We start from the raw sequence: 15,190 nt of genomic DNA on the forward strand, positions 1-15,190 counted from the left end.
TTAACTTTGTTCTTTTATTTGCAAAGGCTGCGGCTGCACTTTTGCATTAATGTTTAAATATTGTTCATGTGAGCCCCATGAGATTTCAGTGCCAAAAGAGAAAATAATTTAGTTAAGTCAACCAGTGCGTAGTCATACAGCGTGGAAACGGGCCCTTCGGCCCAACTTGCCCACACCGGCCAACATGTCCCATCTACACTAGTCCCACAATCCTGCGTTTGGCCCATATCCCTCTAAACTTGTCCTATCCATGTACCTGTCCAAATGTTTCTTAAATGTTGGGATAGTCCCAGCCTCAACTACCTTCTCCGGCAGCTCGTTCCATACATTCACCGCCCTTTGTGTGAAAAAGGTTACCCTTCAGGTTCCTATTAAATCTAGCCCCCCCCCACCCCCCCCAATCTTATATTTCAGTTTAATTTATTATCACGTGTACCGAGGTACAACGAAAAGCGTATTTTGAGTGCTTTATTGCTTCGTCAAAGAGTGTAATACTGCTGCAAATTGTGCTACGTGCTATTGTATGTGACAAAATACTACTACTGCTTGCACTACTACTGAATCCCAAGGTTTGGCATAATTGTTTTCAAAATGTGGCTGATACTGCACTCTACCGTTCATCCTGACGTGTGGCAAAATATTAATTTCACTTGCACTTATGTGCAATGTGACAAATAAACCGTATTGTATTGTATTGTTGTATTGTAAGTTGTTTGAAATTTTGAAAGCTACAGGTAGTGGTCTTGTGGGAAACGTCCATCTGAAAAGTTACAAAAGTAACAAATGCACTCGTGTAGTAGACAGACACAAAAGGCTGGAGTAACCAGCAGCTGAAGCTTGGATAGAATCAAACAAAAAAACCCATAATGTATAAACGAACAACTGCAGATGCTGGTTTACTTGAAAAGACGCAAAGTGCTTGAGTAACTCAGCAGGTCAGGCAACATCTCGGGGGGGGGGGGGGGGGGGGGAAGGTGACGTTTCGGGTCAGGACCCTACTTTTTGGAGTTGGTAGTTAAGTGCACAAATTTTCTTTGCTTCAGAGAAAAGTAAAATCAAGAAGCACACATTGGAGGGGGAACCATTGTCAGACTCAACTTCATGATTAGTGAGCAGGGAGGAACTACATATGCTGGTTTAAAGTCTCAACCCAAAACGTCACCTGTTCCTTTTCTTGATATTAATCATGTGTAGTCTTTCCGCTGACTGGCTAACAAGCACCAAAAACTTTCACAGTTCCTTGGTATGCGTGACAAAGTAAACAAAATAAAATAGTCCCTAGTATATAGGATAGTGCTAGTGTATAGGGTGATTGCTGGTCAGCGTGGACTCGGTGGGCTGAAGGGCTATTTTCTGCGCTGTATCTCTAAAGTTATTCAGCCTATGAGTATATATATTTTGGTTAACGAGCATCTCGTTATCTAAATAAATGTATAGGAAGGAACTGCAAATGCTGGTTTAAACCGAAGATAGACACAAAATGCTGGAGTAGCTCAGCGGGACAGGCAGCATCTCTAGAGAGAAGAAATGGGTGATGTTTCGGGTTAGGTCTGAAGAAAGGTCTCGACCCGAAACATCATCCACTCCTTCGCTCCAGACATGCTGCCTGTCACAAGTTCACAAGTTATATGAGTAGAATTAGGCCATTCGGCCCATCGCGTCCACTCCGCCTTTCAATCATGGTTGGTCTCTGCCTCCAAATCCTATTTCAAGAGTCAAGAGTCAATTTAATTTAATTGTCATTTGGACCCCTGGAGGTCCAAACGAAATGCCGTTTCTGCAGCCATACATTACACACAAATAGACCCCAGACACAACATAATTACATTTAACATAAACATCCATCACATAGCTGTGATGGAAGGCCAAATAAACTTATCTCTCCTGAAGAAGGGTTTCGGCCCGAAACGTTGCCTATTTCCTTCGCTCCATAGATGCTGCTGCACCCGCTGAGTTTCTCCAGCTTTTTTGTGTAAACTTATCTCTCTCCACTGCCCTCCCCCCCCCCCGATGGCAGAGTCAAAGTCAGAGCCCCCGGCTGGCGATGGCGATTGTCCCGCGGCCATTAAAGCCACGCCGGGTGGTGCGAGGTCGCACACCGGGTCTTGGTGTTGGAGCCCCCGGTGTGCGCTCGCAGAGTCCGCGGCCATTCCAGCCGTGCGGGGCAATGATGTAGGCCCCGCTCCAGGAGCTCTTCAACCCCGCAACTCGGGCGGGAGAAGTCGCCGTTGCAGGAGCCCTGAAAAGCGGTCTCCCTCCAGGGAGCCACGGGCTCCCGGCGCCGTCGTCCACTGACCCGTCGTTGGAGCCTCCGACTCTCCGGTAGCAGCAGCAGCAGCAGCAGCAGCAGCGCTCCTCCACCGCTCCACCCGCTCCGGACTCGGCCAGCTCCGCGACGGCAACGGTGAGTCGGCACCTGAGTCCCCGGCTTCTTCCTGTTGGAGGCCGCTCCTCGTTGCGGCCTCAACGACACACCCGGGACCCGACGAGAAAAGGGCGGGTCTCCAGTGCAGGGAGAGATTTAAAAAAGTTTCCCCCCCCCCCCCCTCCCCACCCACCCCCGCCCCCCCCCCACACACACACCCCAACATAAAATAACAAAAACTACATAAAAACACAGACAAAAAATAATAAAAACGCGGACAGGCTGCAGAGGCCGCTGCTGGCCAGAGCCGCGCCGCCTTCCTTCTCCCTATAACCCTTGATACTTGTTCTAATCAAGAATTTGTCTATCTCTGCCTCAAAAATATTCACTTACTTGGCCTCCACAGCCCTTTGTGGCAACGTTTCACAGATTAACCACCCTCTGACTAAAGAAGTTCCTATTCGCCTCCTTTCTAAATAGTGCCAAGTTACTCCAGCATTTTGTGTCTATCTTCGGTATCTAATTAAATTTGGTAATAAATACCTGCTTTAACGTATTTCTCAATTTCCAGCTCGCTCTGATAATGGATAATTTAAAAAGGCTGCAATTTCTCAGGAACTCGGCTTTTAATCTGAAGGAAACCTGCCCAGCAGTCGCAAGCTTCCTCTTGTAAGTAAAGCATGATTTAAATCAGCTGTTTGTCACGCTACTGGGTTTATCTTATGAAATGTGGGGAAGAAATATGTGCTAAGAAATTGCAGCATCCGAGAGATACATCAATGACTACCCAATTTACAGATGGATGCGTAGAAAGAAAGAAAGACTAAGACTTTGCCTCCGTCACAGTGAGGATATGCATGGTGAAGTCACTGTGGTGGATGTTTAATTTGTGTTTATTGTATGTTTTGTTATTATTGATTCTGTGTATGACTGCAGGCAACATAATTTCGTTCAGACCGAAAGATCTGAATGACAATAAAGGAATCTAATTCTAATTCTAATCTAATTCTCTAAAAATGCAGATGCTGGTAAAATCGAAGGTAGGCACAAAATACTGGAGTAACTCAGCAGGACAGGCAGCATCTTTGGAGAGAAGGAACGAGCCACATTTCAGGTCGACACCCTTCTTCATCAGTCTGAAGAAGGGTCTCGACCCGAAACGCCAACGAGCTGTCAGATGAGGTAGTTGAGGCAGGTACTATAACAACATTTGGTAGACATGTGGACTGGTACATGGATTGGAATAGTTTAGAGGGATATGGGCCTAAAGCAGGCAGGTGGAACTAGCGTAGATGGGTATCTTGGGCGGCATGAGCAGGCTGGATTGAAGGGACTGTTGCCGTGCTGTATGACTCCATTACTGTAACTCTAAATGACCAGTAATGATGAACTTTATTCGTAACGTTTTAAACTGCTCTGAAAATTAGAGAACCAATTTGAGAGTAGCACGGTGGCGCAGCGGTAGAGTTGCTTCCTCACAGCGCCAGAGACCTGGATTTGATCCTGACTACAGGTGCTGTCTGTACGGAGTTTGTACGTTCTCCCTGTGACCACGTAGGCTTTCTCAGGGTGTTCACGTTTCCTCCAACACTCCAAAGACGTGTACAGGTTTGTAGGTTAATTGGCTTAACTAAAATTAAGCCATCATGGTGGCGCAGCGGTACAGTTGCTGCCTTACAGCAAATACAGCGACGGAGACCCAGGTTGAATCCAATTACGGGTGCTGCCTGTATGGAGTTTGTACGCTCTCCCTGTGACCTGTGTGGGTTTTCCCCGAGATCTTTGGTTTCCCACATTCCAGACATTTGGTTTCCCACATTTCCCACAGGTTTGTAGGTTAATTGGCTTGGTAAATGTAAAATAAATAATTGTCCCGAATGGGTTAATGTGCGGGGATCGCTGGTCAGCGCGAACCCGGTGGGCCGAAGGGCCTGTTTCCGTGCTGTATCACTAAATTAAAATTGTAAATCATCCCTGTTGTGTTGGATAGAATTAGTGTACTGACTGATCGCTGGCCAGTGCGGTCTCGGTGGGCCGAAGGGCTTGTTTCCACTCTGAATTCTGAGGTCTGAAGTTTAATAATTAACGTGAAGAATAGGCAAGTTGGGTTGAAGGGCCTGGTTCTGTGCTGTATGTCTCCATGAATGTGACATGTAATTAATCAGCTTATATTGTTCCTTTGCCTTCTCCCTGTAACGTTTGGCAACCTTACTAATCGGGAATCTGTCAATCTTCTCTTTACCCAATGACTTGGCCTCCACTGCTGTCTGTGGCAATGAATTCCACAGATTCACTATCCTCTGACAAAATAAATTCCTCCTCTCCATTCTAAAGGTTCATCCTTTTATTCTGTGGCTGTGCCCTCGGGTCCTAGACTCTCTCATTACTGGAAACATCTTTTCCACATCCACTCTATCTAGGCCTTTTATTATCCAGTGGCTTCCTCATGCATTAACCCAATCATCCCCGGGATCATTCTCATAAACTCTCTCCAATGCCAGCACATCACCCCTCAGATGTGGGGCCCAAAACAGCTCTCAATATTCCAACTGAGATCCCCTTAATCCTTCTAAATTCCAGGAATATAGTCCCAAAGCCATCAAACGCTCCTCGTAGGTTAACCCGATTGTCCCTGGGATCATTCTCTGAAACCTCTGCATTTTGTAATTTTCACCAAAATGATGATCGCGTATGCATGTGAACTGGGAGGAGAATTTTCCTGATTCAATAAGATATGGGTGTCAGCGGTGATGGGGAGAAGGCAGGAGAATGGGGTTAGGAGGGAGATATGGATCAGCCATCATTGAATAAACAATAGACAATAGCTGCAGGAGTAGGCCATTCGGCCCTTCGAGCCAGCACCGCCATTCAATGTGATCCTGGCTGATCATCCCCAATCAGTACCCTGTTCCTGCCTTCTCCCCATATCCCCTGACCGCTATTTTTAAGAGCCCTATCTAGCTCTCTCTTGAAAGCATCGAGAGAACCTACCTACACCGCCCTCTGATGGCAGAGAATTCTGATGGACTCACCACTCTCTGTGATCAAAAGTGATTTCCTCGTCTGTCTTTCACAAATTAGTTTACAGATACTTATTCTGAAACTGTGGCCCATCGGTCTGGACTCCCCCAACATCGGGAACACGTTTCCTGCCTCTAGCGTGTCCAAACCCTTAATAATCTTATATGTTTCATATAATGGCAGAGTAGACTTGATGGGCCAATACTCCTATCACTTATGATCTCATGAGACTGTCTTTCACAGCAGTTTAGTTTAGAGATACAGCGCTGAAGCAGGCCCATCGGTCTGTGCTGACCAACGATCCCTGCGCACTAACACTACCCTACACGCACGAGGAACAATTTACAATTATACCAAGCCGATTAACCTGCAAACCTGCACATCTGTGGGGAATGTGGGAGGAAACCGGAGCATGCGGCCACGGGGAGAATGTACAAACTACGTACAGACAGCACCCTTAGTGAGGATTGAACCCGGGTCTCTGGGGCTGTAAAGCAGCAAATCTACCACTGTGCCACCATGCTGCAAGAGAACACAGTTCTAATGTGTTTCGCTGCAATCCTTTTTAAACATCTGCTTCATTATTCCCTAATGTAAGAGGCGGTGTTGAAAGAGAAAATAGCTTTCTTTTTCATCTGACTTTAAGGCAGGGGTGGAATCGCTATAAAAATATGGGGAGCGACACAATTTGGGCAGGACACACTTTCTTGGTAGCCGCAGTACATGCGCGCACACACACGCACGTGCGCGAGGCTTTGGGCATGGGCCCGGTGGACGGTAACATCGGGAGCTAACCTGGTTGGTGACCGACCTCCAGCAACAGCAGCTTTGTCCGCCCCGAATCGTGTGGCTTGAATCGGCCCGTTCACGGGGCCTTTCATCGCCCGGCACAGCTTAAAATCGGCCGGCGGGGGCTTCAACCGTGGGAGCCTTGATCGCCTTGATGCAGCAGTTTGATTTTAAGTCACGCCGGGCGATGAAAGGCCCTGCGAAAGGGCCGATTCAGCCCTTAGAAAGCGTCTGAGAGTGGTGGGGATCTGAACCGCATTGCCAGGGGTGGTGATGGAGACGGATACAATGGGGTTAATTATTGGACAAATCCTTAGAATCCATGGTCGTCTTGTTCAGGTCAAAGTACTTTAAACTGAGGCATAGGTGGCAGTTTTACTGCTGCGATTAGTAGTTTCTCTTCAGGGTTAGAAAATTGGTCTTTTCTTGACTTTTCCTGTCAATGAAGATACCATATTGCCAGAAACACATAATCTTTCTTGGAAATAGAACAGTACAGCACAAGAACAGGCCCTCAGGCCCACAATGTGTATTCTGAACAAAACCAACTCTTATCTACCTGCACATGATCCATGTACCTTCATTCCCTACATTTCCACTTGACTATCCAAAAGGCTCTTAAATGCCACTTTCTCAACCGTTAAAGTGTGGCCCTGGCCTCTTATCTACCTCTATGGAGACATTTGAGCTATCAGACTTTATTAGACTGTAATGTTATATCTTTGCAGTAAATATTTTGCCCTTTATCTGTGCACTGTAGATAGCTTGATTGTAATCATGTATAGTCTTTAACTGGATGGCACGCAAACAAAAGCTTTTTCCTGTACCTCGGTACACGTGACGATAATAAACTAAACTAAACTATCGTATGTGCCTCCACCACCAAACTTGACAGCGTGTTCCAGGAACTCACCGCCCTCTGTTGGTGATTTTGAATTAGATTTTTGAATTTTAGTGATTTGTTCATGATTTAATAGTGTATTTATCATGACACCATTTTCTGTATACCATGGTCTTAAAATGTGCTAGCTTTGATTGTTTTTAATTTTTTTTTATAGATGGACACACGATTCTATAGCAGGTCAGTATAAAACACTGCACTGCTGCATTGATTAGACTTGAGCACAGTTTTGGACTATTTAGTTTGTTATTCTTTGGCCCATATCCCTCTAAACCCTTTGCTGAGGAGTGCTCGAATCTTACCTTTGGCAACGGGTTGGGGACGGGTGCATTGGGGAGCAGACCCAACGGCCTACTATACCTCTAAACCTGTCCTATCCATGTAGCTGTCCAAATGTTAAACGTTGCGATAGTACCTGCCTCAACTACCTCCTCCGGCAGCTCGTTCCATACACCTACCATCCTGGTCTTTAGTCAGAGGGTGGTAAATCTGTGGAATTCATTGCCACAGAATGCTGTGGAGGCCAAGTCAATTAATATTTTTTAAGGCGGTGATAGGTAGACTCTTGATTAATACGGGTACCAGGGGTTATGGGGAGAAGGCAGGAGAATGGGGTTAGGAGGGAGAGATAGATCAGCCATAATTGAATGGCAGAGTAGACTTGATGTGCTGAATGGCCTTACTCTGCCCCTGTCACTTATGAACTTCTGAATTTAACTGGAAACCTATGCATTTGACACACATGTGGATGTCTCCAAAGGTACAAACCCATGGGGATCGAGGTTGAGGTGAAGATATTAATTCCAAGAATCTTGTTGGGTTGGGTCCCCAGGGACATGATCAGGGGGCCACCCAATTGTCATCAGGTAGTGCTCCCAACAAGCGGCAGTGGCAGTACAGTGGGGGATCCTTACCTCAAACATTACCTCCACTGCAGCTTCCAAGTTATCGCCAACTCCTGTCACTTATTAACCTTGCAGATGGGAAAAATAAATCGAGTGGCGTGTGTAAGCACTGCTTCCAGTACCTTCGTCCCGGAAACCATCGGGTGCGGCTGAAACCCAGGAAAAAGATGACGCCGCAAATAAAAAAGCTACTGCAACATCAGGCAGCCAACTGGAAACTGAACCTCAAACAGCAACGAAAACTGTGGAAATACTGGAAGTGCCCAAATAAATTGGTGAGGTTTGTGACAATATTGTCAAAGTATTAATGTATGTCCAATTTTGGTCTTTTTCTTCTTGCATATATTATGTTTCAACATTGCTGAGCAAGGTATTTTACAATGCTGGCAACTTAGTTCGTACGTCAAAGTACTGTTCAGTTCAGTGTAGTTTATTGTCACGTGTACCGAGGTACAGTGCAAAGCTCTGTGGCGTGCTATTCAGTCAGCCAAAAGACAATACATGATTACATTACATCCATTTACATTGTATAGATACATGATAAGGGAATAACGTTTAGTCCAAGGTAAAGCCAGTAAAGTCTGATCAAAGAGCCCGAGGGTCACCAATGAGGTAGATAGTCGTTCAGAACTGCTCTCTAGTTGTTGATAGGATAGTTCAGTTGCCTAATAACAGTTGGAAACACTACAAAATGATAAAACTTTATTCATCCCCTGAGGGTAATTGGTCTGGGAGGTCTGTGGGACGAGTCGGGCCTACCTGGGCGCGTTCCAGTCGTTGTTTTGGTCGTAGCCGCCACAGTTGTTTGGTGGGTGGATCGGGCCCGCGCGGCTCCCTAGGAAAGAAGCTGTCCCTGAATCTGTAGGTATGCGTTTTCACACTTCTATACCTCGTCCTTTATTATGCGTCGTTTGATCTTATAGAGATGTATAAAATCATGAGAGGAATAAATTGGGTAGATCCACAGAATCTCTTGCCCAGAGTAGGGGAATCGAGGGCCAGAGGACATAGGTTCAAGGTGAAGGGGAAAATAATTAATAGGAATCTGAGGGGCAACTTTTTCGCACAAAGGGTTGTTGGTGTATGGAACTATTGCCAGAGGAGGTAGTTGAGGCTGGGACTATCCCAATGTTTAAGAAACAGTTAGACAGGTACATGGATAGGACAAGTTTGGAGGGATAAGGACCAAGCGCAGGCAGGTGGAACTAGTGTAGCTGGGACATGTTGGCCAGTGTGGGCAAGTTGGGCCGAAGGGCCTGTTTCCACACCGTATCACTCTATGCCTCTATGCTGCTGGCCTTGCTGAGGCAGTGCGAGGTATAAATGGAGTCAATGGAAGGTTTGTGTCATGATATGTGCTGCATTCACCATCTGTTGCAATTAAAGGTGTATAAAATCATGAGAGGAATAGTTCGGGTAGATGCACAGCATCTCTTGCCCAGAGTAGGTTAATCTAGGACCAGACGACATAGGTTTAAGGTGAAGGTGTAAAGATCTAATAGGAATCTGAGGGGGAACTATTTCATACAAAGAGTGGTGGGTGTATGGAACAAGCTGAGGATTGGGACTATCCCAACTTTTAAGAAGCAGTTAGACAGATACATGGATATGACAGGTTTAGGATGATATGGACCGAATGCTGGCAGCTGAGACTAGTGTAGCTGGGACATGTTGGCCGATGTGGGCAAGTTGGGCTGAGGGCTTGTTTCCAAGCTGTAAGACTATGACTCTATGACACCACTCTTTGTGTTAAAAAAATTTAAAAAGCGCTCAAGTTCCTATTCAATCTTTCCCCACTCACTTTAATCCTCTGTCCTCTTCTTGATTTCCCTACTCTGGGAAAGAGACTCTGTGCGTTCTTACGTATTAAGTTCAAACATTGCAAAGCAAGGTATTTCAGTTTGTACTTCAAAATGCACAAATTAGTGCATGTAACAGATTTGATTGATATATTATTGTTCCCAAAAAAAACGTGTGCGCATTGGTAAATCGATGAGTCAAATAACCTGAAATTGTTTTTTTCTGCAGCAGTGATTTTTTTTAGGTTCTCCTGTGGAATTGAGTTAAACTTGAGCCTTATGGAGTTGTGATTTCAGTTTGTGTAGGAAAGAACTGCAGATGCTGGTTTAAATCGAAGGTAGACACAAATTGCTGGAGTAACTCACCAGGACAGACAGCATCCCTGGAGAGAAGGAATGGGTGACTTTTCGGGTCGAGCCCCTTCTTGAGACTGATGTCAGGGGAGTGGGCGGGACAGAGATAGAATGTAGTCGGAGAATGTAAAGGGCCTGTCCTACTGTACGAGGTAATTCAAGAGCTCTCCCGAGTTTAAAAAAAAAAATTTAAACTCATGGTAAGCATGTAGAATGTACATAGCGGGTACGTCGGAGCTCGGGACGTCTCTTAACGGCTCGTAACGCTAACGGCAGGTACTCGGGGAAACGCGGTAAGCTCGTGAAGACTCGTGAAGATTTTTCAACATGCGAGCCCCGAGTACGTACGAGCGGCTATTACCGTAATTCTCCGAGTTCGAATTAGGGGAAACTCGGGAGAACTCTTGAATTAACTCGTACAGTGGGACAGCCCCATAAGACTGGTGGGAGAACTGGGAAGGGGGAGGGGATGCAGAGAGAGGGAAAGCAAGGGCTATTTGAAGTTTGTGTTCTCAGAAGTCAGGGGGATATGGATCATAAAGGGGAACCCAGCCATGCCTGGTCCTGACCTGGCGGTGGAAAGGGGTTTGGGGTGCCGAGAACAAAGGGGGACCCGGCGTGAGGACACTGCCGAGAACGAAGAGGGACTTGGCGGGGAGAGGAGGGCACTGAGAACAATGGAGGGACTTGCTGAGAACATGGGGGGACCCGGCAGGGGAAGAGGGGGCCTGCTGCTATTTGCAGCGGCAGGCAGAGGATGGAACTGTTTGGTGAACTTTTGTAACTTTGTTGGTATCAGAAATGTGGCGACTCTTGTGTGGTGGTTAGGTGAGGTCTGCTGTATGATTTTAGCGGGTTGAACGCAAAACAAAACATTTCACTGTACGTGCGTGCACGTGACAATAAAGTATCATTGAATCCCCCTTTTGTTCTTGGCGAACCCCCCCCACACCGGGTCCCCCTTTGATTTAAGGCGACCTGCCCCACCCTGCTTCCCCCTGTGTACCAGGCGACCTGCCCCATGCCGGATCCCTCTTTGTTCTCGGTACGCCCCCCCCCACCACACTTTGCTCACTGCGACCCCCCCCCATGCTGGGTTCCCCTTTGTTCTCAGCCCCCCACCCCCCATGCCGGGTTCCCCTTTGTTCATGGTGCCTCTCCCACCCTCCCCCCACTTTGGGTTTCCCTTTGCTCTTAGCGACACGGCCTGGACACCTCGGGGAAATACTAAATAGTTGAGGGGAGATGATAGAAGTATGTATAATTATGGGAGGCAGAGGGAAAGACAGTCAAACTTCAACACTAACAACAAATTCTCCAACACTAGAGGGCAATGCTATAAAGTGAGACGAGGAACGTTTATTGGAGATGTGCAGGGGAAGGTTTATCACACAGAGAGTGGTGGGGGGGCTGGAATGCATTGGTAGGGGTGGCGATGGAGGCAGATATGGTGGCATTTAAGAGGCTTTTGAACAGGCACATGGGAGTGCATGGATTAGAGGGATATGGATCATATGCAGGCAGATGAGATCTGCACAGCAAGACATGTTCAGCACAAACTTTGTAGGCTGAAGTAGCCGTTCCTGTGTTACACTGCTCTATGGAAAAGCAGCTAAAGTAGTCAAGGACCTTTCCCACAATGATCACTCCTCCTCTTCCCCGCTCCCATCTGGCAGAAGACGCAGAAGCTTGAAAGTGCGTACTACCAGCCTCTGGAACATTTTGGGCGGTGCAGTAGTGCAGCGTTAGAGTTACTGCCTTACAGTGCCAGAGACCCGTGTTCGATCCTGACTATGGGTGATGTCTGTACGGAGGTTGTGCATTCTCCCCGTGACCTCCGTAGGTTTTCTCCGGGATCTCTGGTTTCCCCCCACACTCCGAAGACGTAGAGTTTTGTAGGTTCATTGACTTGGTATAATTGTAAATTGTCCCTAGTGTTTGCGGGATAGTGTAAGTGTGTGGGGTTTGCTGATGGACGTAGACTCGAAGGGCCTGTTTCCGTGCTGTATCTCTAAACTAAACTATAGTTTCTTCCCCTCTGTTACCATAAATTAGGGTGCAGTCCTGATTTTCTATCCTACCTCATTGCGGATATTGGACTGTTTCTCTGAAACTATTACGCCACAATGCCAGGATCAAGCCTTTGTGCATGTCCAGAGGTCCTGGAATTAATGGAATTTGTACCCGTAAATGCAAGCCAGGAGTTCGACCCAGAACCAATAGTGAAAGACGAATAATGTAAGGCCCGGATAGAGTGGATGCAGAGAAGACGTTTCCACTAGTGGGAGAGTCTAGGAGGGAGGAATGGGGTAGGAAGGAGAGATAGATCAGCCATGATTGAAAGTTGGAGTAGACCTGATGGGCCGAATGGTCTTATTCTTTCCCTATCACATGAGGGACGAATAGAAGAGTCTATGTCTAGAGGTTATAGCCTCAGAATTAAAGGTCATTACTTTCGGAAGGAGACGAGGAGCAATTTCTTTGGTCAGGAGGGTGGTGAATCTGTGGAATTCATTGCCACCGAAGGCTGTGGAGGCCGTCAATGGATATTTTTATGGCAGAGACAGATAGATTCTTGATTAGTATGGGTGTCAGGGGTTATGGGGAGAAAGCGGGAGAATGGGGTTAGGAGGGAAAGATAGATCAGCCATGATTGAATGGTGGAGTAGACATGATGGGCCAAATGGACTAATTCTGCTCCATTATGAAGATGAACCATTGTCATTTAACAGCGGATCCTGTCATTCCGCATTGTGTTTTCATTCTCGCTGCATAATCCTCGAATGAATTGGTACTTACAAAAATTGTGTGTTTGTCAATTGCCACAAGCATGTACTTATGAGCAGGTTGTTAGTGCTGCTCCATTAATAACCCTTGGCAATCCATCACATAATGACTCAGTTCTATTATCTTCCTGTTTTAATTATTCACTCCATTGTCTTGTTATTATTCTGAATGTTGCAGCACAAATTCTGTAGGTTGGAATCGGCAATTTGAAATATTTGCATTTAAATTGGTTTATGTTTGGATTTGAAGGTTATCCAGCAAATTTTACTTTTTAATTTAGTTTATTGTCGCGTGTACAGGGAAAGGGTACAGGGAAAAGCATTTTCCAGTCAGCGGAAGGACTACATGGTAACAATCAAGCCGTGCACACTGTGCAGATACAGGGTAACGGAATTAAGCTGGGGGGGCACAATGGTGCAGCGGTAGAGTTGTTGCCTTACACACCAAACTTATGAAATATGGAACAAAACTATGGAAGATCTCTGCATGGCAGACTGCACACACCAGTGCGATGGGAAACCGAGTCAGTACTTGGGTGGCACAGTGGCGCAGCGGTAGAGCTGCTGCCTCCAAGTGCCAGCGACATGGGTTCGATCCTGACTACGGGTGCTGTTTGTATGGAGTCTGTGTGACCGTGTAGGTTTTCTCCAGGTGCTTCCGTTTCCTTCGTCACTCCAAAGACGTACAGCTTTGTATGCTAATTGATTTTGGTAAAATATTGTGTGTGGGATAGTGCTATCCGAAGGGCCTGTTTCTGCGCTGTATCTCTAAACGAAAGCACAATTAAAGATAGTCCGAGTGTCTCCAATGAGTGGATGGTAGCTGAGGACCACTCTCTAGTTGGTGGTGGGACGGTTCAGTTGCCTGATAACAGTTGGGGAAGAAACTGTCCCTGAATCTGGAGGTGTGCGTTCACACATCTGTACCTCTTGCCCAATCATTGTGGATGATCAGCCATTAGCACATTGAATGCCGGTGCTGGCTCGAAGGGCCGAATGGCCTGCTCCTGCACCTATTGTCTATTGTCTATTGATAGAGGGGTGAAGAGGGAGTGACCGAGGTGAAACTGGTCCTTGATTGTGCTGATGGCCTTGCTGAGGCAGTGTGAGGTGTAGATGGAGTCAATGGAAGGGAGGTTGGTTTGCGCGATGGACTGGGCTAGGTCCACAAATGGTGTTAATGGGCTAATGAGCTTGGAAATCCATATCGCCGGTAACCTGAAACAAAAAAGCAAGAATGCTGGAGATACTCAGCAGCTCAAGCCATTCAATTAGAAATTCAGTTTGGTCCGGAGATATAGGATGGCCCAGCAAGTCCGCACTGATTATCGATCAAGAAAGTCAAGACAGTGATTCATTGTCATATGTCCCAGAACAATGAAATTCTTACCATAGAAAACGGCTGTTTACGTCAGTTCTATGTTATACCACTTTTTCATCCACTCCCTACACACGAGGGGTAAATTACGGAGGTCAATTAACCTACAAAAACCCGCACGTCTTTGGGATGTGGGAGCAAACCGGAGCAGCCAGAGGAAATCTATACGGTCACAGAGAGAACGTGCAAACTCTACACAGACAGCACCTGGGGTCAGGAGCAAACCCGTATCGCTTCTCGCCAGTGGGGATGATGGTTGTAGAATCTAGGTCTCTGCATTTAATTTTGTCGATGCAGCCACATGTGCCATTGTGGGCATCAAGTGGCATACTTGGTCAAATTGATTTTTAACATCACAAATAATCCAAGGACTGAACAACAAAACTATTTTTGTTCATGTGAATGCCCTGGTTTTCTCTGTAATCAGGGGAAATCAGGGTCTCCATATGAACAAAAATAGTTGTGTTCATTTGGATGCCCTGATTTCCTCTGTAGTTTTTAATCCTGCAATCTAAACGTCAAAGAATTAAAAAAAGAATTTTTTGACTAAAGTCTTCAGAGGACTTGAATTTAGCTGGGTGACCTGCTTTAGATTAGGGTTATTTTTTCCCAAGATGGTATTGGGAAAAGATGACATTTTGTCGGCAACATGCTGGAGAACACTATATTAAAGATAGACACAAAATGCTGGAGTAACTCAATGGACAGACAAAATCTCTGGAGAGAAGGAATGGTTGACATTTCGGGTCGAGACCCTTCTTCAGACACAGTCGGGACAGGGAGACTAGAGATATGGAAGAGTAAGGGGTGAAAACAACAGATCAAAGCAGGCGATGATCATGAGAATGCGAAGAAGGTGACATTGAAGCATTCAATCAGGAAAATAATGGAC

At 46.2% G+C, this 15,190-nt stretch overlaps 1 protein-coding gene across 1 annotated transcript in view; it reads left to right on the forward strand.

Annotated features, from left to right (window-relative positions):
- Positions 1-15,190, forward strand: part of c2h18orf21 (chromosome 2 C18orf21 homolog) — a 53,542-nt gene that overhangs the window by 547 nt on the left and 37,805 nt on the right. Inside the window, exons 2-4 of the mRNA XM_055654100.1 lie at positions 2,937-3,034; positions 7,234-7,256; positions 8,057-8,256. Of these exons, the coding sequence (XP_055510075.1) occupies positions 2,949-3,034; positions 7,234-7,256; positions 8,057-8,256 (309 nt within the window). The 5' untranslated portion in view covers positions 2,937-2,948. The remainder of the gene's footprint in view (positions 1-2,936; positions 3,035-7,233; positions 7,257-8,056; positions 8,257-15,190) is intronic.

Source organism: Leucoraja erinacea, chromosome 2 (genome assembly GCF_028641065.1).
Source record: "Leucoraja erinacea ecotype New England chromosome 2, Leri_hhj_1, whole genome shotgun sequence".
In the NCBI taxonomy this organism is placed as follows: domain Eukaryota; kingdom Metazoa; phylum Chordata; class Chondrichthyes; order Rajiformes; family Rajidae; genus Leucoraja; species Leucoraja erinaceus.